Source organism: Triticum dicoccoides, chromosome 3A (assembly GCF_002162155.2).
Source record: "Triticum dicoccoides isolate Atlit2015 ecotype Zavitan chromosome 3A, WEW_v2.0, whole genome shotgun sequence".
NCBI classification, from domain to species: domain Eukaryota; kingdom Viridiplantae; phylum Streptophyta; class Magnoliopsida; order Poales; family Poaceae; genus Triticum; species Triticum dicoccoides.
The window spans coordinates 12,968,473-12,994,736 of NC_041384.1; the positions used below are offsets into that span (position 1 = coordinate 12,968,473).

The 26,264-nt window shown below is 40.1% G+C and overlaps 1 protein-coding gene across 1 annotated transcript; it reads left to right on the plus strand.

Moving 5' to 3' along the window:
• Positions 1-2,317: 2,317 nt before the first annotated feature.
• On the plus strand, positions 2,318-26,223 carry LOC119271721. The gene is made up of 24 exons (XM_037553435.1): positions 2,318-2,573; positions 3,509-3,586; positions 4,522-4,599; positions 5,535-5,612; positions 6,547-6,624; positions 7,560-7,637; positions 8,573-8,650; positions 9,586-9,663; positions 10,599-10,676; positions 11,612-11,689; positions 12,624-12,701; positions 13,637-13,714; positions 14,649-14,726; positions 15,662-15,739; positions 16,674-16,751; positions 17,686-17,763; positions 18,539-18,616; positions 19,553-19,630; positions 20,567-20,644; positions 22,591-22,668; positions 23,591-23,668; positions 24,763-24,840; positions 25,773-25,871; positions 25,958-26,223. Exons 1-24 carry the CDS (start codon positions 2,510-2,512, stop codon positions 26,086-26,088), a joined length of 1,932 nt encoding a protein of 643 aa, XP_037409332.1. The 5' UTR covers positions 2,318-2,509; the 3' UTR covers positions 26,089-26,223.
• The last annotated feature ends 41 nt before the right edge of the window (positions 26,224-26,264 follow it).

Here is a 26,264-nt window from a genome sequence, read left to right on the forward strand (position 1 = left end):
TTCCGTGATGATCTAGATACTTTCCATGTTTAGGATCAGTTCACATATTGGTTGCTCTCCTGCTATGTTTTTTTCTTCTTCAATAAATGGTACTGTATGCAGCAAGTGATCTTGCTTGGTAGCAGAGTGTCGCACTCTGACTTGCATTTATTTGAAAAATATGCATGCAGCTGGCATTTCCACTGCCAATATTTGAATCATGTAGGAGATGCATTTACTGTTCCTTTTATCTCTTTTCAGATTCAGAATGGCTTCATGTTAACAAATGTGTTTGCTAGACCCTGCCTAAACCCTCCTGCTGCCGCCTTCATCCTCTCAGCAGCGGGAATTGAATTCCGTCTTGTTGTCGAAGAATCCCTCCCAGCCCCAGCCCCAGCTCCACCCCACCCCAAATCCCCTCCCCTCCCGCCTTGCCGGCTTACTTCCGTGCCAAGCTTCCTCCCCGCCTCCCTCCACCTCCGCCTCCACTCCACTCCACTCCCCTTCCCCGCCTTCCTCCACCTCCGGGAACCAGCCGCCTCCGCGTCGGAATACCCAACAGAACCCCCTCCCCGCCTGCTTCCGCCTCCGGGACCAGCATTCCGCCACCGCCTCGCCTACCCAACCGGTTGGAACCCCCTCCCCTCCTACCCGGCTTCTCCCGCTCGCTGCCGGTGCCGGGTTTCTCCGACGAATCGCGCATCCTCCTCTACCTCTAACCCCCGCCCTCCCCTCTGTGACAGCGTGCGAGGATGATGGCGGCTGCGCTCGGCACCATGCAGGCGGGGGATGCAGTGCGCCTCGAGTGCCTCTCGCGGACCTTCGACGCCGAGGTCAGCGAGGTGAGGGCGTGGACATGGGCGGGCGCCTCCATCGCCATGGTCGCCGTGGTCACCAGGGGCCGCGTCCCGAGGAGGGAGCTGCCACCGGGCGAGCGCGTCACCCTCCATGCCGCCCATGGCTCTCGCTGGGAGGGAGAGATCGGGGGCTCCCTGGACAGGGCCGCCTCGATTGTCCTGAAGCAGTCCCCAGGTGAGATGATGCCTTTGCAATTTTGTTCATAGTTCATGCCGATTCCGAGCTCTGCCTCTCCCCGAGCATGATGTGCTTCGTGGAACTTGTCTTCCCCTTCCCCCCCTTTTCGATTTCATGCTTCTGTGCTCCAGATATTGCGTCGTTTGCTTAGATTCCCGTGCTTGTTTGATATAGATGAAGGTGTATGCGTAGATGTAGAGGCTGATGAAGACGTAGGTGCAGATGTTATGGTTTGATTTTGCCATGGCATTTGATGCGGCCGCATCAGTTTGATTTCAACCGGCGTTTGCTGTAGATGGAGACGGTCGATTCGTTGGCTCTCCCTGATGTAGCTTTTAATTTAGATGTGCATATTTCTTATGTTTTATCGTCGTTCGTTTTGATATCCCCCCTCTAGTTGTTATTGTTTGATCCGCTGAATTGAAATGTGTACTTCTTAAACTTCTAATATTTCATAGAGAAGTACTCAAATATCTGTGCAGATTTTGTTGTTTTGCTACTGTAAACCAATGCTAGTCGACCCCTAATGTTAGCACGCCCTCTTCAGTGATTTGTTTGCTTCATTCCGTGCATCTGCAAATTGGGATGGATCATTTCGATAGAACAGATTATCATTAGAACACGTCACACCTGAATGTCAACTTATGCCCAGGTTGTAATCTCTGGGAATGTCAACTTTCTCAAATTTCATTGTAATTCCAGCGTAGATCGTAGTGTAATTTGAGTGTAGATTATCCTGGAGTTTCGGTGTTGTTTCAGTGTAATTTTCAGTGCATTTACACTGTCATCACAATTCATATGTACAGCAGATTCAGTGTAGTCCCACTGAATTTTGTTCTGGTATTACAGTGTAATTACAGTAAAATTGATTTCTAATTACAGTGTTACTATACTGTAATTTCAGTGTAACTATAGTGGACATTTCATTGTATGTATACTATAATTTCGGTGATTTCATAGAGTATCTCACTTAAAGATTATTTTTCCGGCTTGTCTATGTTTGGCGTTGGCAGCTTTTAGCTTATACTCACTCTGCAAAGAAATATAAGAGTGTTTAGATTACTACTTTAGTGATCTAAATGCTCTTATATTTCTAGATCTGTTGTTTGCTTCGATTCCTGTAGTGAAAATTTTAATTCCCGTGCATTTTACTGTGTAATTTAAGTGCAATGGAAATTATAATTCTCTCAGTTCTCTCTTGTTCTGGGTAGTGATGATCCCTGTTCTTCATCTTCGGCCTCTTTCATGTCGAACTACTCTTTCATGTTCTTTATCTTGTAGTGGCCCTTGCCCAATCTGCTTTCCTGCCCTCCGCCCCTTGTCGTGTGCCTTGCAGTTTTTGCGTGGGCAGCTCCTTAGTTAGTTTTTTTAGGTGTAGAAATGCTGATTAGAAGTTTAGAGCTGATTCCTTTACTTTCTTTTAGTTGCTTTTCCTCAAAGTTCTGTTGGTAAACCACCGCCATTCGTTTCCTTTATTGTAGAAACACAGCAAGATATGATTCCCCATGATGCCATTGATCTGCCACCAGCCCGAAGTGGCATTGCTGAAAATGAACAAGGTATGGTAGCCCTCTTCTTGGTTCATGGTGAAGGCAGATTATTTACTCAATGCGCTCTGCTAATCGTGGATCTGTGCTACATTGTAATTTCCTGTTTTTCTCTGTTCGGATGCATCCTTTTAGAACCTTATCAGTTGCATGTCCATGTTATGTGGCTTCTTACTTTACTGCTAGTCTGCTACATGTTGCTAGTGTAAAATCTGAAGGAATTTTATGTTCAACGTTAGTGCAGTGTAAGTTTAAAGAATTATATCGTTAGTTTAGGTAAATTTCAGTGCATTTTTCAGTGTAATTTAAGTGTAAGTTCCAGTGTAGTTAATTTAGGGCATTCCAGTGTCAGTTCTACTATATTTCGCGGGACATTTAACAGTGTAATTTTGAAGGTTCTTGCAGTGTAAGTCCAGAGAATTAGACTGTTAGTTTAGGTAAATTCCCGTGCATTTTACTGTGTAATTTAAGTGTAAGTTCCAGTGTAGTTAATTTAGGGCATTCCAGTGTCAGTCCACTATATTTCACGGGACATTTAACAGTGTAATTTTGAAGGTTCTTGCAGTGTAAGTCCAGAGAATTAGACTGTTAGTTTAGGTAAATTCCCGTGCATTTTACTGTGTAATCTAAGTGCAATGGAAATTATAATTCTCTCAGTTCTCTCTTGTTCTGGGTAGTGATGATCCCTGTTCTTCATCTTCGGCCTCTTTCATGTCGAACTACTCTTTCATGTTCTTTATCTTGTAGTGGCCCTTGCCCAATCTGCTTTCCTGCCCTCCGCCCCTTGTCGTGTGCCTTGCAGTTTTTGCGTGGGCAGCTCCTTAGTTAGTTTTTTTAGGTGTAGAAATGCTGATTAGAAGTTTAGAGCTGATTCCTTTACTTTCTTTTAGTTGCTTTTCCTCAAAGTTCTGTTGGTAAACCACCGCCATTCGTTTCCTTTATTGTAGAAACACAGCAAGATATGATTCCCCATGATGCCATTGATCTGCCACCAGCCCGAAGTGGCATTGCTGAAAATGAACAAGGTATGGTAGCCCTCTTCCTGGTTCATGGTGAAGGCAGATTATTTACTCAATGCGCTCTGCTAATCGTGGATCTGTGCTACATTGTAATTTCCTGTTTTTCTCTGTTCGGATGCATCCTTTTAGAACCTTATCAGTTGCATGTCCATGTTATGTGGCTTCTTACTTTACTGCTAGTCTGCTACATGCTGCTAGTGTAAAATCTGAAGGAATTTTATGTTCAACGTTAGTGCAGTGTAAGTTTAAAGAATTATATCGTTAGTTTAGGTAAATTTCAGTGCATTTTTCAGTGTAATTTAAGTGTAAGTTCCAGTGTAGTTAATTTAGGGCATTCCAGTGTCAGTTCTACTATATTTCGCGGGACATTTAACAGTGTAATTTTGAAGGTTCTTGCAGTGTAAGTCCAGAGAATTAGACTGTTAGTTTAGGTAAATTCCCGTGCATTTTACTGTGTAATTTAAGTGTAAGTTCCAGTGTTGTTAATTTAGGGCATTCCAGTGTCAGTCCACTATATTTCACGGGACATTTAACAGTGTAATTTTGAAGGTTCTTGCAGTGTAAGTCCAGAGAATTAGACTGTTAGTTTAGGTAAATTCCCGTGCATTTTACTGTGTAATCTAAGTGCAATGGAAATTATAATTCTCTCAGTTCTCTCTTGTTCTGGGTAGTGATGATCCCTGTTCTTCATCTTCGGCCTCTTTCATGTCGAACTACTCTTTCATGTTCTTTATCTTGTAGTGGCCCTTGCCCAATCTGCTTTCCTGCCCTCCGCCCCTTGTCGTGTGCCTTGCAGTTTTTGCGTGGGCAGCTCCTTAGTTAGTTTTTTTAGGTGTAGAAATGCTGATTAGAAGTTTAGAGCTGATTCCTTTACTTTCTTTTAGTTGCTTTTCCTCAAAGTTCTGTTGGTAAACCACCGCCATTCGTTTCCTTTATTGTAGAAACACAGCAAGATATGATTCCCCATGATGCCATTGATCTGCCACCAGCCCGAAGTGGCATTGCTGAAAATGAACAAGGTATGGTAGCCCTCTTCCTGGTTCATGGTGAAGGCAGATTATTTACTCAATGCGCTCTGCTAATCGTGGATCTGTGCTACATTGTAATTTCCTGTTTTTCTCTGTTCGGATGCATCCTTTTAGAACCTTATCAGTTGCATGTCCATGTTATGTGGCTTCTTACTTTACTGCTAGTCTGCTACATGCTGCTAGTGTAAAATCTGAAGGAATTTTATGTTCAACGTTAGTGCAGTGTAAGTTTAAAGAATTATATCGTTAGTTTAGGTAAATTTCAGTGCATTTTTCAGTGTAATTTAAGTGTAAGTTCCAGTGTAGTTAATTTAGGGCATTCCAGTGTCAGTTCTACTATATTTCGCGGGACATTTAACAGTGTAATTTTGAAGGTTCTTGCAGTGTAAGTCCAGAGAATTAGACTGTTAGTTTAGGTAAATTCCCGTGCATTTTACTGTGTAATTTAAGTGTAAGTTCCAGTGTTGTTAATTTAGGGCATTCCAGTGTCAGTCCACTATATTTCACGGGACATTTAACAGTGTAATTTTGAAGGTTCTTGCAGTGTAAGTCCAGAGAATTAGACTGTTAGTTTAGGTAAATTCCCGTGCATTTTACTGTGTAATCTAAGTGCAATGGAAATTATAATTCTCTCAGTTCTCTCTTGTTCTGGGTAGTGATGATCCCTGTTCTTCATCTTCGGCCTCTTTCATGTCGAACTACTCTTTCATGTTCTTTATCTTGTAGTGGCCCTTGCCCAATCTGCTTTCCTGCCCTCCGCCCCTTGTCGTGTGCCTTGCAGTTTTTGCGTGGGCAGCTCCTTAGTTAGTTTTTTTAGGTGTAGAAATGCTGATTAGAAGTTTAGAGCTGATTCCTTTACTTTCTTTTAGTTGCTTTTCCTCAAAGTTCTATTGGTAAACCACCGCCATTCATTTCCTTTATTGTAGAAACACAGCAAGATATGATTCCCCATGATGCCATTGATCTGCCACCAGCCCGAAGTGGCATTGCTGAAAATGAACAAGGTATGGTAGCCCTCTTCCTGGTTCATGGTGAAGGCAGATTATTTACTCAATGCGCTCTGCTAATCGTGGATCTGTGCTACATTGTAATTTCCTGTTTTTCTCTGTTGGGATGCATCCTTTTAGAACCTTATCAGTTGCATGTCCATGTTATGTGGCTTCTTACTTTACTGCTAGTCTGCTACATGCTGCCAGTGTAAAATCTGAAGGAATTTTATGTTCAACGTTAGTGCAGTGTAAGTTTAAAGAATTATATCGTTAGTTTAGGTAAATTTCAGTGCATTTTTCAGTGTAATTTAAGTGTAAGTTCCAGTGTAGTTAATTAGGGCATTCCAGTGTCAGTTCCACTATATTTCGCGGGACATTTAACAGTGTAATTTTGAAGGTTCTTGCAGTGTCAGTCTAGAGAATTAGAAGTTAGTTTAGGTAAATTCCCGTGCATTTTACTGTGTAATTTAAGTGTAAGTTCCAGTGTAGTTAATTTAGGGCATTCCAGTGTCAGTTTCACTATATTTCGCGGGACATTTAACAGTGTAATTTCGAAGGTTCTTGCAGTGTAAGTCCGGAGAATTAGACTGTTAGTTTAGGTAAATTCCCGTGCATTTTACTGTGTAATTTAAGTGCAATGGAAATTATAATTCTCTCAGTTCTCTCTTGTTCTGGGTAGTGATGATCCCTGTTCTTCATCTTCGGCCTCTTTCATGTCGAACTACTCTTTCATGTTCTTTATCTTGTAGTGGCCCTTGCCCAATCTGCTTTCCTGCCCTCCGCCCCTTGTCGTGTGCCTTGCAGTTTTTGCGTGGGCAGCTCCTTAGTTAGTTTTTTTAGGTGTAGAAATGCTGATTAGAAGTTTAGAGCTGATTCCTTTACTTTCTTTTAGTTGCTTTTCCTCAAAGTTCTATTGGTAAACCACCGCCATTCATTTCCTTTATTGTAGAAACACAGCAAGATATGATTCCCCATGATGCCATTGATCTGCCACCAGCCCGAAGTGGCATTGCTGAAAATGAACAAGGTATGGTAGCCCTCTTCCTGGTTCATGGTGAAGGCAGATTATTTACTCAATGCGCTCTGCTAATCGTGGATCTGTGCTACATTGTAATTTCCTGTTTTTCTTTGTTGGGATGCATCCTTTTAGAACCTTATCAGTTGCATGTCCATGTTATGTGGCTTCTTACTTTACTGCTAGTCTGCTACATGCTGCTAGTGTAAAATCTGAAGGAATTTTATGTTCAACGTTAGTGCAGTGTAAGTTTAAAGAATTATATCGTTAGTTTAGGTAAATTTCAGTGCATTTTTCAGTGTAATTTAAGTGTAAGTTCCAGTGTAGTTAATTTAGGGCATTCCAGTGTCAGTTCTACTATATTTCGCGGGACATTTAACAGTGTAATTTTGAAGGTTCTTGCAGTGTAAGTCCAGAGAATTAGACTGTTAGTTTAGGTAAATTCCCGTGCATTTTACTTTGTAATTTAAGTGTAAGTTCCAGTGTAGTTAATTTAGGGCATTCCAGTGTCAGTCCACTATATTTCACGGGACATTTAACAGTGTAATTTTGAAGGTTCTTGCAGTGTAAGTCCAGAGAATTAGACTGTTAGTTTAGGTAAATTCCCGTGCATTTTACTGTGTAATCTAAGTGCAATGGAAATTATAATTCTCTCAGTTCTCTCTTGTTCTGGGTAGTGATGATCCCTGTTCTTCATCTTCGGCCTCTTTCATGTCGAACTACTCTTTCATGTTCTTTATCTTGTAGTGGCCCTTGCCCAATCTGCTTTCCTGCCCTCCGCCCCTTGTCGTGTGCCTTGCAGTTTTTGCGTGGGCAGCTCCTTAGTTAGTTTTTTTAGGTGTAGAAATGCTGATTAGAAGTTTAGAGCTGATTCCTTTACTTTCTTTTAGTTGCTTTTCCTCAAAGTTCTGTTGGTAAACCACCGCCATTCGTTTCCTTTATTGTAGAAACACAGCAAGATATGATTCCCCATGATGCCATTGATCTGCCACCAGCCCGAAGTGGCATTGCTGAAAATGAACAAGGTATGGTAGCCCTCTTCCTGGTTCATGGTGAAGGCAGATTATTTACTCAATGCGCTCTGCTAATCGTGGATCTGTGCTACATTGTAATTTCCTGTTTTTCTCTGTTGGGATGCATCCTTTTAGAACCTTATCAGTTGCATGTCCATGTTATGTGGCTTCTTACTTTACTGCTAGTCTACTACATGCTGCTAGTGTAAAATCTGAAGGAATTTTATGTTCAACGTTAGTGCAGTGTAAGTTTAAAGAATTATATCGTTAGTTTAGGTAAATTTCAGTGCATTTTTCAGTGTAATTTAAGTGTAAGTTCCAGTGTAGTTAATTTAGGGCATTCCAGTGTCAGTTCTACTATATTTCGCGGGACATTTAACAGTGTAATTTTGAAGGTTCTTGCAGTGTAAGTCCAGAGAATTAGACTGTTAGTTTAGGTAAATTCCCGTGCATTTTACTGTGTAATTTAAGTGTAAGTTCCAGTGTAGTTAATTTAGGGCATTCCAGTGTCAGTCCACTATATTTCACGGGACATTTAACAGTGTAATTTTGAAGGTTCTTGCAGTGTAAGTCCAGAGAATTAGACTGTTAGTTTAGGTAAATTCCCGTGCATTTTACTGTGTAATCTAAGTGCAATGGAAATTATAATTCTCTCAGTTCTCTCTTGTTCTGGGTAGTGATGATCCCTGTTCTTCATCTTCGGCCTCTTTCATGTCGAACTACTCTTTCATGTTCTTTATCTTGTAGTGGCCCTTGCCCAATCTGCTTTCCTGCCCTCCGCCCCTTGTCGTGTGCCTTGCAGTTTTTGCGTGGGCAGCTCCTTAGTTAGTTTTTTTAGGTGTAGAAATGCTGATTAAAAGTTTAGAGCTGATTCCTTTACTTTCTTTTAGTTGCTTTTCCTCAAAGTTCTGTTGGTAAACCACCGCCATTCGTTTCCTTTATTGTAGAAACACAGCAAGATATGATTCCCCATGATGCCATTGATCTGCCACCAGCCCGAAGTGGCATTGCTGAAAATGAACAAGGTATGGTAGCCCTCTTCCTGGTTCATGGTGAAGGCAGATTATTTACTCGATGCGCTCTGCTAATCGTGCATCTGTGCTACATTGTAATTTCCTGTTTTTCTCTGTTGGGATGCATCCTTTTAGAACCTTATTAGTTGCATGTCCATGTTATGTGGCTTCTTACTTTACTGCTAGTCTGCTACATGCTGCTAGTGTAAAATCTGAAGGAATTTTATGTTCAATGTTAGTGCAGTGTAAGTTTAAAGAATTATATCGTTAGTTTAGGTAAATTTCAGTGCATTTTTCAGTGTTATTTAAGTGTAAGTTCCAGTGTAGTTAATTTAGGGCATTCCAGTGTCAGTTCTACTATATTTCGCGGGACATTTAACAGTGTAATTTTGAAGGTTCTTGCAGTGTAAGTCCAGAGAATTAGACTGTTAGTTTAGGTAAATTCCCGTGCATTTTACTGTGTAATTTAAGTGTAAGTTCCAGTGTAGTTAATTTAGGGCATTCCAGTGTCAGTTCCACTATATTTCACGGGACATTTAACAGTGTAATTTTGAAGGTTCTTGCAGTGTAAGTCCAGAGAATTAGACTGTTAGTTTAGGTAAATTCCCGTGCATTTTACTGTGTAATCTAAGTGCAATGGAAATTATAATTCTCTCAGTTCTCTCTTGTTCTGGGTAGTGATGATCCCTGTTCTTCATCTTCGGCCTCTTTCATGTCGAACTACTCTTCATGTTCTTTATCTTGTAGTGGCCCTTGCCCAATCTGCTTTCCTGCCCTCCGCCCCTTGTCGTGTGCCTTGCAGTTTTTGCGTGGGCAGCTCCTTAGTTAGTTTTTTTAGGTGTAGAAATGCTGATTAGAAGTTTAGAGTTGATTCCTTTACTTTCTTTTAGTTGCTTTTCCTCAAAGTTCTATTGGTAAACCACCGCCATTCATTTCCTTTATTGTAGAAACACAGCAAGATATGATTCCCCATGATGCCATTGATCTGCCACCAGCCCGAAGTGGCATTGCTGAAAATGAACAAGGTATGGTAGCCCTCTTCCTGGTTCATGGTGAAGGCAGATTATTTACTCAATGCGCTCTGCTAATCGTGGATCTGTGCTACATTGTAATTTCCTATTTTTCTTTGTTGGGATGCATCCTTTTAGAACCTTATCAGTTGCATGTCCATGTTATGTGGCTTCTTACTTTACTGCTAGTCTGCTACATGCTGCTAGTGTAAAATCTGAAGGAATTTTATGTTCAACGTTAGTGCAGTGTAAGTTTAAAGAATTATATCGTTAGTTTAGGTAAATTTCAGTGCATTTTTCAGTGTAATTTAAGTGTAAGTTCCAGTGTAGTTAATTTAGGGCATTCCAGTGTCAGTTCTACTATATTTCGCGGGACATTTAACAGTGTAATTTTGAAGGTTCTTGCAGTGTAAGTCCAGAGAATTAGACTGTTAGTTTAGGTAAATTCCCGTGCATTTTACTGTGTAATTTAAGTGTAAGTTCCAGTGTAGTTAATTTAGGGCATTCCAGTGTCAGTCCACTATATTTCACGGGACATTTAACAGTGTAATTTTGAAGGTTCTTGCAGTGTAAGTCCAGAGAATTAGACTGTTAGTTTAGGTAAATTCCCATGCATTTTACTGTGTAATCTAAGTGCAATGGGAATTATAATTCTCTCAGTTCTCTCTTGTTCTGGGTAGTGATGATCCCTGTTCTTCATCTTCGGCCTCTTTCATGTCGAACTACTCTTTCATGTTCTTTATCTTGTAGTGGCCCTTGCCCAATCTGCTTTCCTGCCCTCCGCCCCTTGTCGTGTGCCTTGCAGTTTTTGCGTGGGCAGCTCCTTAGTTAGTTTTTTTAGGTGTAGAAATGCTGATTAGAAGTTTAGAGCTGATTCCTTTACTTTCTTTTAGTTGCTTTTCCTCAAAGTTCTATTGGTAAACCACCGCCATTCGTTTCCTTTATTGTAGAAACACAGCAAGATATGATTCCCCATGATGCCATTGATCTGCCACCAGCCCGAAGTGGCATTGCTGAAAATGAACAAGGTATGGTAGCCCTCTTCCTGGTTCATGGTGAAGGCAGATTATTTACTCAATGCGCTCTGCTAATCGTGGATCTGTGCTACATTGTAATTTCCTGTTTTTCTCTGTTGGGATGCATCCTTTTAGAACCTTATCAGTTGCATGTCCATGTTATGTGGCTTCTTACTTTACTGCTAGTCTGCTACATGCTGCTAGTGTAAAATCTGAAGGAATTTTATGTTCAACGTTAGTGCAGTGTAAGTTTAAAGAATTATATCGTTAGTTTAGGTAAATTTCAGTGCATTTTTCAGTGTAATTTAAGTGTAAGTTCCAGTGTAGTTAATTTAGGGCATTCCAGTGTCAGTTCTACTATATTTCGCGGGACATTTAACAGTGTAATTTTGAAGGTTCTTGCAGTGTAAGTCCAGAGAATTAGACTGTTAGTTTAGGTAAATTCCCGTGCATTTTACTGTGTAATTTAAGTGTAAGTTCCAGTGTAGTTAATTTAGGGCATTCCAGTGTCAGTCCACTATATTTCACGGGACATTTAACAGTGTAATTTTGAAGGTTCTTGCAGTGTAAGTCCAGAGAATTAGACTGTTAGTTTAGGTAAATTCCCGTGCATTTTACTGTGTAATCTAAGTGCAATGGAAATTATAATTCTCTCAGTTCTCTCTTGTTCTGGGTAGTGATGATCCCTGTTCTTCATCTTCGGCCTCTTTCATGTCGAACTACTCTTTCATGTTCTTTATCTTGTAGTGGCCCTTGCCCAATCTGCTTTCCTGCCCTCCGCCCCTTGTCGTGTGCCTTGCAGTTTTTGCGTGGGCAGCTCCTTAGTTAGTTTTTTTAGGTGTAGAAATGCTGATTAGAAGTTTAGAGCTGATTCCTTTACTTTCTTTTAGTTGCTTTTCCTCAAAGTTCTATTGGTAAACCACCGCCATTCATTTCCTTTATTGTAGAAACACAGCAAGATATGATTCCCCATGATGCCATTGATCTGCCACCAGCCCGAAGTGGCATTGCTGAAAATGAACAAGGTATGGTAGCCCTCTTCCTGGTTCATGGTGAAGGCAGATTATTTACTCAATGCGCTCTGCTAATCGTGGATCTGTGCTACATTGTAATTTCCTGTTTTTCTCTGTTGGGATGCATCCTTTTAGAACCTTATCAGTTGCATGTCCATGTTATGTGGCTTCTTACTTTACTGCTAGTCTGCTACATGCTGCCAGTGTAAAATCTGAAGGAATTTTATGTTCAACGTTAGTGCAGTGTAAGTTTAAAGAATTATATCGTTAGTTTAGGTAAATTTCAGTGCATTTTTCAGTGTAATTTAAGTGTAAGTTCCAGTGTAGTTAATTAGGGCATTCCAGTGTCAGTTCCACTATATTTCGCGGGACATTTAACAGTGTAATTTTGAAGGTTCTTGCAGTGTCAGTCTAGAGAATTAGAAGTTAGTTTAGGTAAATTCCCGTGCATTTTACTGTGTAATTTAAGTGTAAGTTCCAGTGTAGTTAATTTAGGGCATTCCAGTGTCAGTTTCACTATATTTCGCGGGACATTTAACAGTGTAATTTCGAAGGTTCTTGCAGTGTAAGTCCGGAGAATTAGACTGTTAGTTTAGGTAAATTCCCGTGCATTTTACTGTGTAATTTAAGTGCAATGGAAATTATAATTCTCTCAGTTCTCTCTTGTTCTGGGTAGTGATGATCCCTGTTCTTCATCTTCGGCCTCTTTCATGTCGAACTACTCTTTCATGTTCTTTATCTTGTAGTGGCCCTTGCCCAATCTGCTTTCCTGCCCTCCGCCCCTTGTCGTGTGCCTTGCAGTTTTTGCGTGGGCAGCTCCTTAGTTAGTTTTTTTAGGTGTAGAAATGCTGATTAGAAGTTTAGAGCTGATTCCTTTACTTTCTTTTAGTTGCTTTTCCTCAAAGTTCTATTGGTAAACCACCGCCATTCATTTCCTTTATTGTAGAAACACAGCAAGATATGATTCCCCATGATGCCATTGATCTGCCACCAGCCCGAAGTGGCATTGCTGAAAATGAACAAGGTATGGTAGCCCTCTTCCTGGTTCATGGTGAAGGCAGATTATTTACTCAATGCGCTCTGCTAATCGTGGATCTGTGCTACATTGTAATTTCCTGTTTTTCTTTGTTGGGATGCATCCTTTTAGAACCTTATCAGTTGCATGTCCATGTTATGTGGCTTCTTACTTTACTGCTAGTCTGCTACATGCTGCTAGTGTAAAATCTGAAGGAATTTTATGTTCAACGTTAGTGCAGTGTAAGTTTAAAGAATTATATCGTTAGTTTAGGTAAATTTCAGTGCATTTTTCAGTGTAATTTAAGTGTAAGTTCCAGTGTAGTTAATTTAGGGCATTCCAGTGTCAGTTCTACTATATTTCGCGGGACATTTAACAGTGTAATTTTGAAGGTTCTTGCAGTGTAAGTCCAGAGAATTAGACTGTTAGTTTAGGTAAATTCCCGTGCATTTTACTGTGTAATTTAAGTGTAAGTTCCAGTGTAGTTAATTTAGGGCATTCCAGTGTCAGTCCACTATATTTCACGGGACATTTAACAGTGTAATTTTGAAGGTTCTTGCAGTGTAAGTCCAGAGAATTAGACTGTTAGTTTAGGTAAATTCCCGTGCATTTTACTGTGTAATCTAAGTGCAATGGAAATTATAATTCTCTCAGTTCTCTCTTGTTCTGGGTAGTGATTATCCCTGTTCTTCATCTTCGGCCTCTTTCATGTCGAACTACTCTTTCATGTTCTTTATCTTGTAGTGGCCCTTGCCCAATCTGCTTTCCTGCCCTCCGCCCCTTGTCGTGTGCCTTGCAGTTTTTGCGTGGGCAGCTCCTTAGTTAGTTTTTTTAGGTGTAGAAATGCTGATTAGAAGTTTAGAGCTGATTCCTTTACTTTCTTTTAGTTGCTTTTCCTCAAAGTTCTGTTGGTAAACCACCGCCATTCGTTTCCTTTATTGTAGAAACACAGCAAGATATGATTCCCCATGATGCCATTGATCTGCCACCAGCCCGAAGTGGCATTGCTGAAAATGAACAAGGTATGGTAGCCCTCTTCCTGGTTCATGGTGAAGGCAGATTATTTACTCAATGCGCTCTGCTAATCGTGGATCTGTGCTACATTGTAATTTCCTGTTTTTCTCTGTTGGGATGCATCCTTTTAGAACCTTATCAGTTGCATGTCCATGTTATGTGGCTTCTTACTTTACTGCTAGTCTGCTACATGCTGCTAGTGTAAAATCTGAAGGAATTTTATGTTCAACGTTAGTGCAGTGTAAGTTTAAAGAATTATATCATTAGTTTAGGTAAATTTCAGTGCATTTTTCAGTGTAATTTAAGTGTAAGTTCCAGTGTAGTTAATTTAGGGCATTCCAGTGTCAGTTCTACTATATTTCGCGGGACATTTAACAATGTAATTTTGAAGGTTCTTGCAGTGTAAGTCCAGAGAATTAGACTGTTAGTTTAGGTAAATTCCCGTGCATTTTACTGTGTAATTTAAGTGTAAGTTCCAGTGTAGTTAATTTAGGGCATTCCAGTGTCAGTCCACTATATTTCACGGGACATTTAACAGTGTAATTTTGAAGGTTCTTGCAGTGTAAGTCCAGAGAATTAGACTGTTAGTTTAGGTAAATTCCCGTGCATTTTACTGTGTAATCTAAGTGCAATGGAAATTATAATTCTCTCAGTTCTCTCTTGTTCTGGGTAGTGATGATCCCTGTTCTTCATCTTCGGCCTCTTTCATGTCGAACTACTCTTTCATGTTCTTTATCTTGTAGTGGCCCTTGCCCAATCTGCTTTCCTGCCCTCCGCCCCTTGTCGTGTGCCTTGCAGTTTTTGCGTGGGCAGCTCCTTAGTTAGTTTTTTTAGGTGTAGAAATGCTGATTAGAAGTTTAGAGCTGATTCCTTTACTTTCTTTTAGTTGCTTTTCCTCAAAGTTCTGTTGGTAAACCACCGCCATTCGTTTCCTTATTGTAGAAACACAGCAAGATATGATTCCCCATGATGCCATTGATCTGCCACCAGCCCGAAGTGGCATTGCTGAAAATGAACAAGGTATGGTAGCCCTCTTCCTGGTTCATGGTGAAGGCAGATTATTTACTCAATGCGCTCTGCTAATCGTGGATCTATGCTACATTGTAATTTCCTGTTTTTCTCTGTTGGGATGCATCCTTTTAGAACCTTATCAGTTGCATGTCCATGTTATGTGGCTTCTTACTTTACTGCTAGTCTGCTACATGCTGCTAGTGTAAAATCTGAAGGAATTTTATGTTCAACGTTAGTGCAGTGTAAGTTTAAAGAATTATATTGTTAGTTTAGGTAAATTTCAGTGCATTTTTCATTGTAATTCAAGTGTAAGTTCCAGTGTAGTTAATTTAGGGCATTCCAGTGTCAGTTCTACTATATTTCGCGGGACATTTAACAGTGTAATTTTGAAGGTTCTTGCAGTGTAAGTCCAGAGAATTAGACTGTTAGTTTAGGTAAATTCCCGTGCATTTTACTGTGTAATTTAAGTGTAAGTTCCAGTGTAGTTAATTTAGGGCATTCCAGTGTCAGTCCACTATATTTCACGGGACATTTAACAGTGTAATTTTGAAGGTTCTTGCAGTGTAAGTCCAGAGATTTAGACTGTTAGTTTAGGTAAATTCCCGTGCATTTTACTGTGTAATCTAAGTGCAATGGAAATTATAATTCTCTCAGTTCTCTCTTGTTCTGGGTAGTGATGATCCCTGTTCTTCATCTTCGGCCTCTTTCATGTCGAACTACTCTTTCATGTTCTTTATCTTGTAGTGGCCCTTGCCCAATCTGCTTTCCTGCCCTCCGCCCCTTGTCGTGTGCCTTGCAGTTTTTGCGTGGGCAGCTCCTTAGTTAGTTTTTTTAGGTGTAGAAATGCTGATTAGAAGTTTAGAGCTGATTCCTTTACTTTCTTTTAGTTGCTTTTCCTCAAAGTTCTGTTGGTAAACCACCGCCATTCGTTTCCTTTATTGTAGAAACACAGCAAGATATGATTCCCCATGATGCCATTGATCTGCCACCAGCCCGAAGTGGCATTGCTGAAAATGAACAAGGTATGGTAGCCCTCTTCCTGGTTCATGGTGAAGGCAGATTATTTACTCAATGCGCTCTGCTAATCGTGGATCTATGCTACATTGTAATTTCCTGTTTTTCTCTGTTGGGATGCATCCTTTTAGAACCTTATCAGTTGCATGTCCATGTTATGTGGCTTCTTACTTTACTGCTAGTCTGCTACATGCTGCTAGTGTAAAATCTGAAGGAATTTTATGTTCAACGTTAGTGCAGTGTAAGTTTAAAGAATTATATTGTTAGTTTAGGTAAATTTCAGTGCATTTTTCATTGTAATTCAAGTGTAAGTTCCAGTGTAGTTAATTTAGGGCATTCCAGTGTCAGTTCTACTATATTTCGCGGGACATTTAACAGTGTAATTTTGAAGGTTCTTGCAGTGTAAGTCCAGAGAATTAGACTGTTAGTTTAGGTAAATTCCCGTGCATTTACTGTGTAATTTAAGTGTAAGTTCCAGTGTAGTTAATTTAGGGCATTCCAGTGTCAGTCCACTATATTTCACGGGACATTTAACAGTGTAATTTTGAAGGTTCTTGCAGTGTAAGTCCAGAGAATTAGACTGTTAGTTTAGGTAAATTCCCGTGCATTTTACTGTGTAATCTAAGTGCAATGGAAATTATAATTCTCTCAGTTCTCTCTTGTTCTGGGTAGTGATGATCCCTGTTCTTCATCTTCGGCCTCTTTCATGTCGAACTACTCTTTCATGTTCTTTATCTTGTAGTGGCCCTTGCCCAATCTGCTTTCCTGCCCTCCGCCCCTTGTCGTGTGCCTTGCAGTTTTTGCGTGGGCAGCTCCTTAGTTAGTTTTTTTAGGTGTAGAAATGCTGATTAGAAGTTTAGAGCTGATTCCTTTACTTTCGTTTAGTTGCTTTTCCTCAAAGTTCTGTTGGTAAACCACCGCCATTCGTTTCCTTTATTGTAGAAACACAGCAAGATATGATTCCCCATGATGCCATTGATCTGCCACCAGCCCGAAGTGGCATTGCTGAAAATGAACAAGGTATGGTAGCCCTCTTCCTGGTTCATGGTGAAGGCAGATTATTTACTCAATGCGCTCTGCTAATCGTGGATCTGTGCTACATTGTAATTTCCTGTTTTTCTCTGTTGGGATGCATCCTTTTAGAACCTTATCAGTTGCATGTCCATGTTATGTGGCTTCTTACTTTACTGCTAGTCTGCTACATGCTGCTAGTGTAAAATCTGAAGGAATTTTATGTTCAACGTTAGTGCAGTGTAAGTTTAAAGAATTATATCGTTAGTTTAGGTAAATTTCAGTGCATTTTTCAGTGTAATTTAAGTGTAAGTTCCAGTGTAGTTAATTTAGGGCATTCCAGTGTCAGTTCTACTATATTTCGCGGGACATTTAACAGTGTAATTTTGAAGGTTCTTGCAGTGTAAGTCCAGAGAATTAGACTGTTAGTTTAGGTAAATTCCCGTGCATTTTACTGTGTAATTTAAGTGTAAGTTCCAGTGTAGTTAATTTAGGGCATTCCAGTGTCAGTCCACTATATTTCACGGGACATTTAACAGTGTAATTTTGAAGGTTCTTGCAGTGTAAGTCCAGAGAATTAGACTGTTAGTTTAGGTAAATTCCCGTGCATTTTACTGTGTAATCTAAGTGCAATGGAAATTATAATTCTCTCAGTTCTCTCTTGATCTGGGTAGTGATGATCCCTGTTCTTCATCTTCGGCCTCTTTCATGTCGAACTACTCTTTCATGTTCTTTATCTTGTAGTGGCCCTTGCCCAATCTGCTTTCCTGCCCTCCGCCCCTTGTCGTGTGCCTTGCACTTTTTGCGTGGGCAGCTCCTTAGTTAGTTTTTTAGGTGTAGAAATGCTGATTAGAAGTTTAGAGCTGATTCCTTTACTTTCTTTTAGTTGCTTTTCCTCAAAGTTCTGTTGGTAAACCACCGCCATTCGTTTCCTTTATTGTAGAAACACATCAAGATATGATTCCCCATGATGCCATTGATCTGCCACCAGCCCGAAGTGGCATTGCTGAAAATGAACAAGGTATGGTAGCCCTCTTCCTGGTTCATGGTGAAGGCAGATTATTTACTCAATGCGCTCTGCTAATCGTGGATCTGTGCTACATTGTAATTTCCTGTTTTTCTCTGTTGAGATGCATCCTTTTAGAACCTTATCAGTTGCATGTCCATGTTATGTGGCTTCTTACTTTACTGCTAGTCTGCTACATGCTGCTAGTGTAAAATCTGAAGGAATTTTATGTTCAACGTTAGTGCAGTGTAAGTTTAAAGAATTATATCGTTAGTTTAGGTAAATTTCAGTGCATTTTTCAGTGTAATTTAAGTGTAAGTTCCAGTGTAGTTAATTTAGGGCATTCCAGTGTCAGTTCTACTATATTTCGCGGGACATTTAACAGTGTAATTTTGAAGGTTCTTGCAGTGTAAGTCCAGAGAATTAGACTGTTAGTTTAGGTAAATTCCCGTGCATTTTACTGTGTAATCTAAGTGCAATGGAAATTATAATTCTCTCAGTTCTCTCTTGTTCTGGGTAGTGATGATCCCTGTTCTTCATCTTCGGCCTCTTTCATGTCGAACTACTCTTTCATGTTCTTTAACTTGTAGTGGCCCTTGCCCAATCTGCTTTCCTGCCCTCCGCCCCTTGTCGTGTGCCTTGCAGTTTTTGCGTGGGCAGCTCCTTAGTTAGTTTTTTTAGGTGTAGAAATGCTGATTAGAAGTTTAGAGCTGATTCCTTTACTTTCTTTTAGTTGCTTTTCCTCAAAGTTCTGTTGGTAAACCACCGCCATTCGTTTCCTTTATTGTAGAAACACAGCAAGATATGATTCCCCATGATGCCATTGATCTGCCACCAGCCCGAAGTGGCATTGCTGAAAATGAACAAGGTATGGTAGCCCTATTCCTGGTTCATGGTGAAGGCAGATTATTTACTCAATGCGCTCTGCTAATCGTGGATCTGTGCTACATTGTAATTTCCTATTTTTCTCTGTTGGGATGCATCCTTTTAGAACCTTATTAGTTGCATGTCCATGTTATGTGGCTTCTTACTTTACTGCTAGTCTGCTACCTTCTGCTAGTGTAAAATCTGAAGGAATTTTATGTTCAACGTTAGTGCAGTGTAAGTTTAAAGAATTATATCGTTAGTTTAGGTAAATTTCAGTGCATTTTTCAGTGTAATTTAAGTGTAAGTTCCAGTGTAGTTAATTTAGGGCATTCCAGTGTCAGTTCTACTATATTTCGCGGGACATTTAACAGTGTAATTTTGAAGGTTCTTGCAGTGTAAGTCCAGAGAATTAGACTGTTAGTTTAGGTAAATTCTCGTGCATTTTACTGTGTAATTTAAGTGTAAGTTCCAGTGTAGTTAATTTAGGGCATTCCAGTGTCAGTTCCACTATATTTCACGGGACATTTAACAGTGTAATTTTGAAGGTTCTTGCAGTGTAAGTCCAGAGAATTAGACTGTTAGTTTAGGTAAATTCCCGTGCATTTTACTGTGTAATTTAAGTGCAATGGAAATTATAATTCTCTCAGTTCTCTCTTGTTCTGGGTAGTGATGATCCCTGTTCTTCATCTTCGGCCTCTTTCATGTCGAACTACTCTTTCATGTTCTTTATCTTGTAGTGGCCCTTGCCCAATCTGCTTTCCTGCCCTCCGCCCCTTGTCGTGTGCCTTGCAGTTTTTGCGTGGGCAGCTCCTTAGTTAGTTTTTTTAGGTGTAGAAATGCTGATTAGAAGTTTAGAGCTGATTCCTTTACTTTCTTTTAGTTGCTTTTCCTCAAAGTTCTATTGGTAAACCACCGCCATTCATTTCCTTTATTGTAGAAACACAGCAAGATATGATTCCCCATGATGCCATTGATCTGCCACCAGCCCGAAGTGGCATTGCTGAAAATGAACAAGGTATGGTAGCCCTCTTCCTGGTTCATGGTGAAGGCAGATTATTTACTCAATGCGCTCTGCTAATCGTGGATCTGTGCTACATTGTAATTTCCTGTTTTTCTTTGTTGGGATGCATCCATTTAGAACCTTATCAGTTGCATGTCCATGTTATGTGGCTTCTTACTTTACTGCTAGTCTGCTACATGCTGCCAGTGTAAAATCTGAAGGAATTTTATGTTCAACGTTAGTGCAGTGTAAGTTTAAAGAATTATATCGTTAGTTTAGGTAAATTTCAGTGCATTTTTCAGTGTAATTTAAGTGTAAGTTCCAGTGTAGTTAATTTAGGGCATTCCAGTGTCAGTTCCACTATATTTCGCGGGACATTTAACAGTGTAATTTTGAAGGTTCTTGCAGTGTCAGTCTAGAGAATTAGACTGTTAGTTTAGGTAAATTCCCGTGCATTTTACTGTGTAATTTAAGTGTAAGTTCCAGTGTAGTTAATTTAGGGCATTCCAGTGTCAGTTTCACTATATTTCGCGGGACATTTAACAGTGTAATTTCGAAGGTTCTTGCAGTGTAAGTCCAGAGAATTAGACTGTTAGTTTAGGTAAATTCCTGTGCATTTTACTGTGTAATTTAAGTGCAATGGAAATTATAATTCTCTCAGTTCTCTCTTGTTCTGGGTAGTGATGATCCCTGTTCTTCATCTTCGGCCTCTTTCATGTCGAACTACTCTTTCATGTTCTTTCTCTTGTAGTGGCCCTTGCCCAATCTTCTTTCCTGCCCTCCGCCCCTTGTCGTGTGCCTTGTAGTTTTTGCGTGGGCAGCTCCTTAGTTAGTTTTTTTAGGTGTAGAAATGCTGATTAGAAGTTTAGAGCTGATTCCTTTACTTTCTTTTAGTTGCTTTTCCTCAAAGTTCTATTGGTAAACCACCGCCATTCGTTTCCTTTATTGTAGAAACACAGCAAGATATGATTCCCCATGATGCCATTGATCTGCCACCAGCCCGAAGTGGCATTGCTGAAAATGAACAAGGTATGGTAGCCCTCTTCCTGGTTCATGGTGAAGGCAGATTATTTACTCAATGCGCTCTGCTAATCGTGGATCTGTGCTACATTGTAATTTCCTGTTTTTCTTTGTTGGGATGCATCCATTTAGAACCTTATCAGTTGCATGTCCATGTTATGTGGCTTCTTACTTTACTGCTAGTCTGCTACATGCTGCCAGTGTAAAATCTGAAGGAATTTTATGTTCAACGTTAGTGCAGTGTAAGTTTAAAGAATTATATCGTTAGTTTAGGTAAATTTCAGTGCATTTTTCAGTGTAATTTAAGTGTAAGTTCCAGTGTAGTTAATTTAGGGCATTCCAGTGTCAGTTCCACTATATTTTGCGGGACATTTAACAGTATAATTTTGAAGGTTCTTGCAGTGTCAGTCTAGAGAATTAGACTGTTAGTTTAGGTAAATTCCCGTGCATTTTACTGTGTAATTTAAGTGTAAGTTCCAGTGTAGTTAATTTAGGGCATTCCAGTGTCAGTTTCACTATATTTCGCGGGACATTTAACAGTGTAATTTCGAAGGTTCTTGCAGTGTAAGTCCAGAGAATTAGACTGTTAGTTTAGGTAAATTCCCGTGCATTTTACTGTGTAATTTAAGTGCAATGGAAATTATAATTCTCTCAGTTCTCTCTTGTTCTGGGTAGTGATGATCCCTGTTCTTCATCTTCGGCCTCTTTCATGTCGAACTACTCTTTCATGCTCTTTATCTTGTAGTGGCCCTTGCCCAATCTGCTTTCCTGCCCTCCGCCCCTTGTCGTGTGCCTTGCAGTTTTTGCGTGGGCAGCTCCTTAGTTAGTTTTTTTAGGTGTAGAAATGCTGATTAGAAGTTTAGAGCTGATTCCTGTACTTTCTTTTAGTTGCTTTTCCTCAAAGTTCTATTGGTAAACCACCGCCATTCATTTCCTTTATTGTAGAAACACAGCAAGATATGATTCCCATGATGCCATTGATCTGCCACCAGCCCGAAGTGGCATTGCTGAAAATGAACAAGGTATGGTAGCCCTCTTCCTGGTTCATGGTGAAGGCAGATTATTTACTCAATGCGCTCTGCTAATCGTGGATCTGTGCTACATTGTAATTTCCTGTTTTTCTTTGTTGCGATGCATCCTTTTAGAACCTTATCAGTTGCATGTCCATGTTATGTGGCTTCTTACTTTACTGCTAGTCTGCTACATGCTGCTAGTGTAAAATCTGAAGGAATTTTATGTTCAACGTTAGTGCAGTGTAAGTTTAAAGAATTATATCGTTAGTTTAGGTAAATTTCAGCGCATTTTTCAGTATAATTTAAGTGTAAGTTCTAGTGTAGTTAATTTAGGGCATTCCAGTGTCAGTTCTACTATATTTCGCGGGACATTTAACAGTGTAATTTTGAAGGTTCTTGCAGTGTAAGTCCAGAGAATTAGACTGTTAGTTTAGGTAAATTCCCGTGCATTTTACTGTGTAATTTAAGTGTAAGTTCCAGTGTAGTTAATTTAGGGCATTCCAGTGTCAGTTCCACTATATTTCGCGGGACATTTAACAGTGTAATTTTGAAGGTTCTTGCAGTGTAAGTCCGGAGAATTAGACTGTTAGTTTAGGTAAATTCCCGTGCATTTTACTGTGTAATTTAAGTGCAATGGAAATTATAATTCTCTCAAGTCTCTCTTGTTCTGGGTTGTGATGATCCCTGTTCTTCATCTTTGGCCTTTTTCATGACGCCCTCTTTCATGTTCTTTATCTTGTAGTGGCCCTTGCCCAATCTGCTTTCCTGCCCTCCGCCCCTTGTCGTGTGCCTTGCAGTTTTTGCGTGGGCAGCTCCTTAGTTAGTTTTTTTAGGTGTAGAAATGTTGATTAGAAGTTTAGAGTTGATTCCTTTACTTTCTTTTAGTTGCTTTTCCTCAAAGTTCTGTTGGTAAACCACCGCCATTCGTTTCCTTTATTGTAGAAACACAGCAAGATATGATTCCCCATGATGCCATTGATCTGCCACCAGCCCGAAGTGGCATTGCTGAAAAGGAACAAGGTATGGTAGCCCTCTTCCTGGTTCATGGTGAAGGCAGATTATTTACTCAATGCGCTCTGCTAATCGTGGATCTGTGCTACATTGTAATTTCCTGTTTTTCTTTGTTGGGATGCATCCTTTTAGAACCTTATCAGTTGCATGTCCATGTTATGTGGCTTCTTACTTTACTGCTAGTCTGCTACATGCTGCTAGTGTAAAATCTGAAGGAATTTTATGTTCAATGTTAGTGCACTGTAAGTTTAAAGAATTATATCGTTAGTTTAGGTAAATTTTAGTGCATTTTTCAGTGTAAGTTCCAGTGTAGTTAATTTAGGGCATTCCAGTGTCAGTTCTACTATATTTCGCGGGACATTTAACAGTGTAATTTTGAAGGTTCTTGCAGTGTAAGTCCAGAGAATTAGACTGTTAGTTTAGGTAAATTCCCGTGCATTTTACTGTGTAATTTAAGTGTAAGTTCCAGTGTAGTTAATTTAGGGCATTCCAGTGTTAGTTCCACTATATTTCGCGGGACATTTAACAGTGTAATTTTGAAGGTTCTTGCAGTGTAAGTCCGGAGAATTAGACTGTTAGTTTAGGTAAATTCCCGTGCATTTTACTGTGTAATTTAAGTGCAATCGAAATTATAATTCTCTAAAGTCTCTCTTGTTCTGGGTTGTGAGGATCCTTGTTCTTCATCTTTGGCCTTTTTCATGACGCCCTCTTTCATGTTCTTTATCTTGTAGTGGCCCTTGCCCAATCTGCTTTCCTGCCCTCCGCCCCTTGTCGTGTGCCTTGCAGTTTTTGCGTGGGCAGCTCCTTAGTTAGTTTTTTTAGGTGTAGAAATGCTGATTAGAAGTTTCGAGCTGATTCCTTTACTTTCTTTTAGTTGCTTTTCCTCAAAGTTCTGTTGGTAAACCACCGCCATTCATTTCCTTTATTGTAGAAACACAGCAAGATATGATTCTCCATGATGCCATTGATCTGCCACCAGCCCGAAGTGGCATTGCTGAAAATGAACAAGGTATGGTAGCCCTCTTCCTGGTTCATGGTGAAGGCAGATTATTTACTCAATGCGCTCTGCTAATCGTGGATCTGTGCTACATTGTAATTTCCTGTTTTTCTTTGTTGGGATGCATCCTTTTAGAACCTTATCAGTTGCATGTCCATGTTATGTGGCTTCTTACTTTACTGCTAGTCTGCTACATGCTGCCAGTGTAAAATCTGAAGGAATTTTATGTTCAACGTTAGTGCAGTGTAAGTTTAAAGAATTATATCGTTAGTTTAGGTAAATTTCAGTGCATTTTTCAGTGTAATTTAAGTGTAAGTTCCAGTGTAGTTAACTTAGGGCATTCCAGTGTCAGTTCCACTATATTTCGCGGGACATTTAACAGTGTAATTTTGAAGGTTCTTGCAGTGTAAGTCCAGAGAATTAGACTGTTAGTTTAGGTAAATTCCCGTGCATTTTACTGTGTAATTTAAGTGTAAGTTCCAGTGTAGTTAATTTAGGGCATTCCAGTGTCAGTTCCACTATATTTCGCGGGACATTTAACAGTGTAATTTTGAAGGTTCTTGCAATGTAAGTCCAGAGAATTAGACTGTTAGTTTAGGTAAATTCCCGTGCATTTTACTGTGTAATTTAAGTGTAAGTTCCAGTGTAGTTAATTTAGGGCATTCCAGTGTCAGTTCCACTATATTTCGCGGGACATTTAACAGTGTAATTTTGAAGGTTCTTGCAGTGTAAGTCCAGAGAATTAGACTGTTAGTTTAGGTAAATTCCCGTGCATTTTACTGTGTAATTTAAGTGCAATGGAAATTATAATTCTCTCAAGTCTCTCTTGTTCTAGGTTGTGATGATCCCTGTTCTTCATCTTTGGCCTTTTTCATGACGCCCTCTTTCATGTTCTTTATCTTGTAGTGGCCCTTGCCCAATCTGCTTTCCTGCCCTCCGCCCCTTGTCGTGTGCCTTGCAGTTTTTGCGTGGGCAGCTCCTTAGTTAGTTTTTTTAGGTGTAGAAATGTTGATTAGAAGTTTAGAGCTGATTCCTTTACTTTCTTTTAGTTGCTTTTCCTCAAAGTTCTGTTGGTAAACCACCGCCATTCGTTTCCTTTATTGTAGAAACACAGCAAGATATGATTCCCCATGATGCCATTGATCTGCCACCAGCCCGAAGTGGCATTGCTGAAAATGAACAAGGTATGGTAGCCCTCTTCCTGGTTCATGGTGGAGGCAGATTATTTACTCAATGCGCTCTGCTAATCGTGGATCTGTGCTACATTGTAATTTCCTGTTTTTCTTTGTTGGGATGCATCCTTTTAGAACCTTATCAGTTGCATGTCCATGTTATGTGGCTTCTTACTTTACTGCTAGTCTGCTACATGCTGCTAGTGTAAAATCTGAAGGAATTTTATGTTCAATGTTAGTGCACTGTAAGTTTAAAGAATTATATCGTTAGTTTAGGTAAATTTTAGTGCATTTTTCAGTGTAATTTAAGTGTAAGTTCCAGTGTAGTTAATTTAGGGCATTCCAGTGTCAGTTCTACTATATTTCGCGGGACATTTAACAGTGTAATTTTGAAGGTTCTTGCAGTGTAAGTCCAGAGAATTAGACTGTTAGTTTAGGTAAATTCCCGTGCATTTTACTGTGTAATTTAAGTGTAAGTTCCAGTGTAGTTAATTTAGGGCATTCCAGTGTCAGTTCCACTATATTTCGCGGGACATTTAACAGTGTAATTTTGAAGGTTCTTGCAATGTAAGTCCAGAGAATTAGACTGTTAGTTTAGGTAAATTCCCGTGCATTTTACTGTGTAATTTAAGTGCAATGGAAATTATAATTCTCTCAAGTCTCTCTTGTTCTGGGTTGTGATGATCCTTGTTCTTCATCTTTGGCCTTTTTCATGACGTCCTTTTTTATGTTCTTTATCTTGTAGTGGCCCTTGCCCAATCTGCTTTCCTGCCCTCCGCCCCTTGTCGTGTGCCTTGCAGTGTTTGCGTGGGCAGCTCCTTTGTTAGTTTTTCTAGGGGTAGTTCCTTTGTTAGTAGGGGCGGGTGTTTTGTGGTCCAGTTTGTTAGGAACTTGTTGAAAATCATGCTCCAGTGTAATTCACAAGGTTAATTTTGTTTTTCTAGATGCAAAAATTCAACCTCCAGTTCCAGAAGCTACTGGTGCACAGCGGGGTGTGCCTGATCAAGCCCGAGATTTTGGTCTCCCCCTGGCTCTTAGAGCAGGTACATTGCATTGCGCAAGGAACCTGCCGGATCAAAATTCGGAATGTCCAGTATTTAATTTTCTCTAAACTGTATTCCTCTTGCAGTCCCAAGGCCCGCTGCTCTGAAGTTCGTGGATCCTCCGGTTCACAAGGACATTAAAGGGAAGGCTCGGAACGGCAAGAATTGCCGGCGTGAACGGAAGGAGAAGAGCGCCGAAAAAGGCAAGTATGGCTAGTGTACTGTAGAGCATTGGATGTGGCGGCTGCGCCGATGATGGGCTCCTATTTGCGATTTCTCTGTCAGTCTACTACTGGAATACTAATGCTCTGGTGCAGACTATTGAATACTAATGCGTTGGCTAGACTTTTTTCCTCTACTCATGATTTGCATGTATCGTGCTTTTTTTGGGCG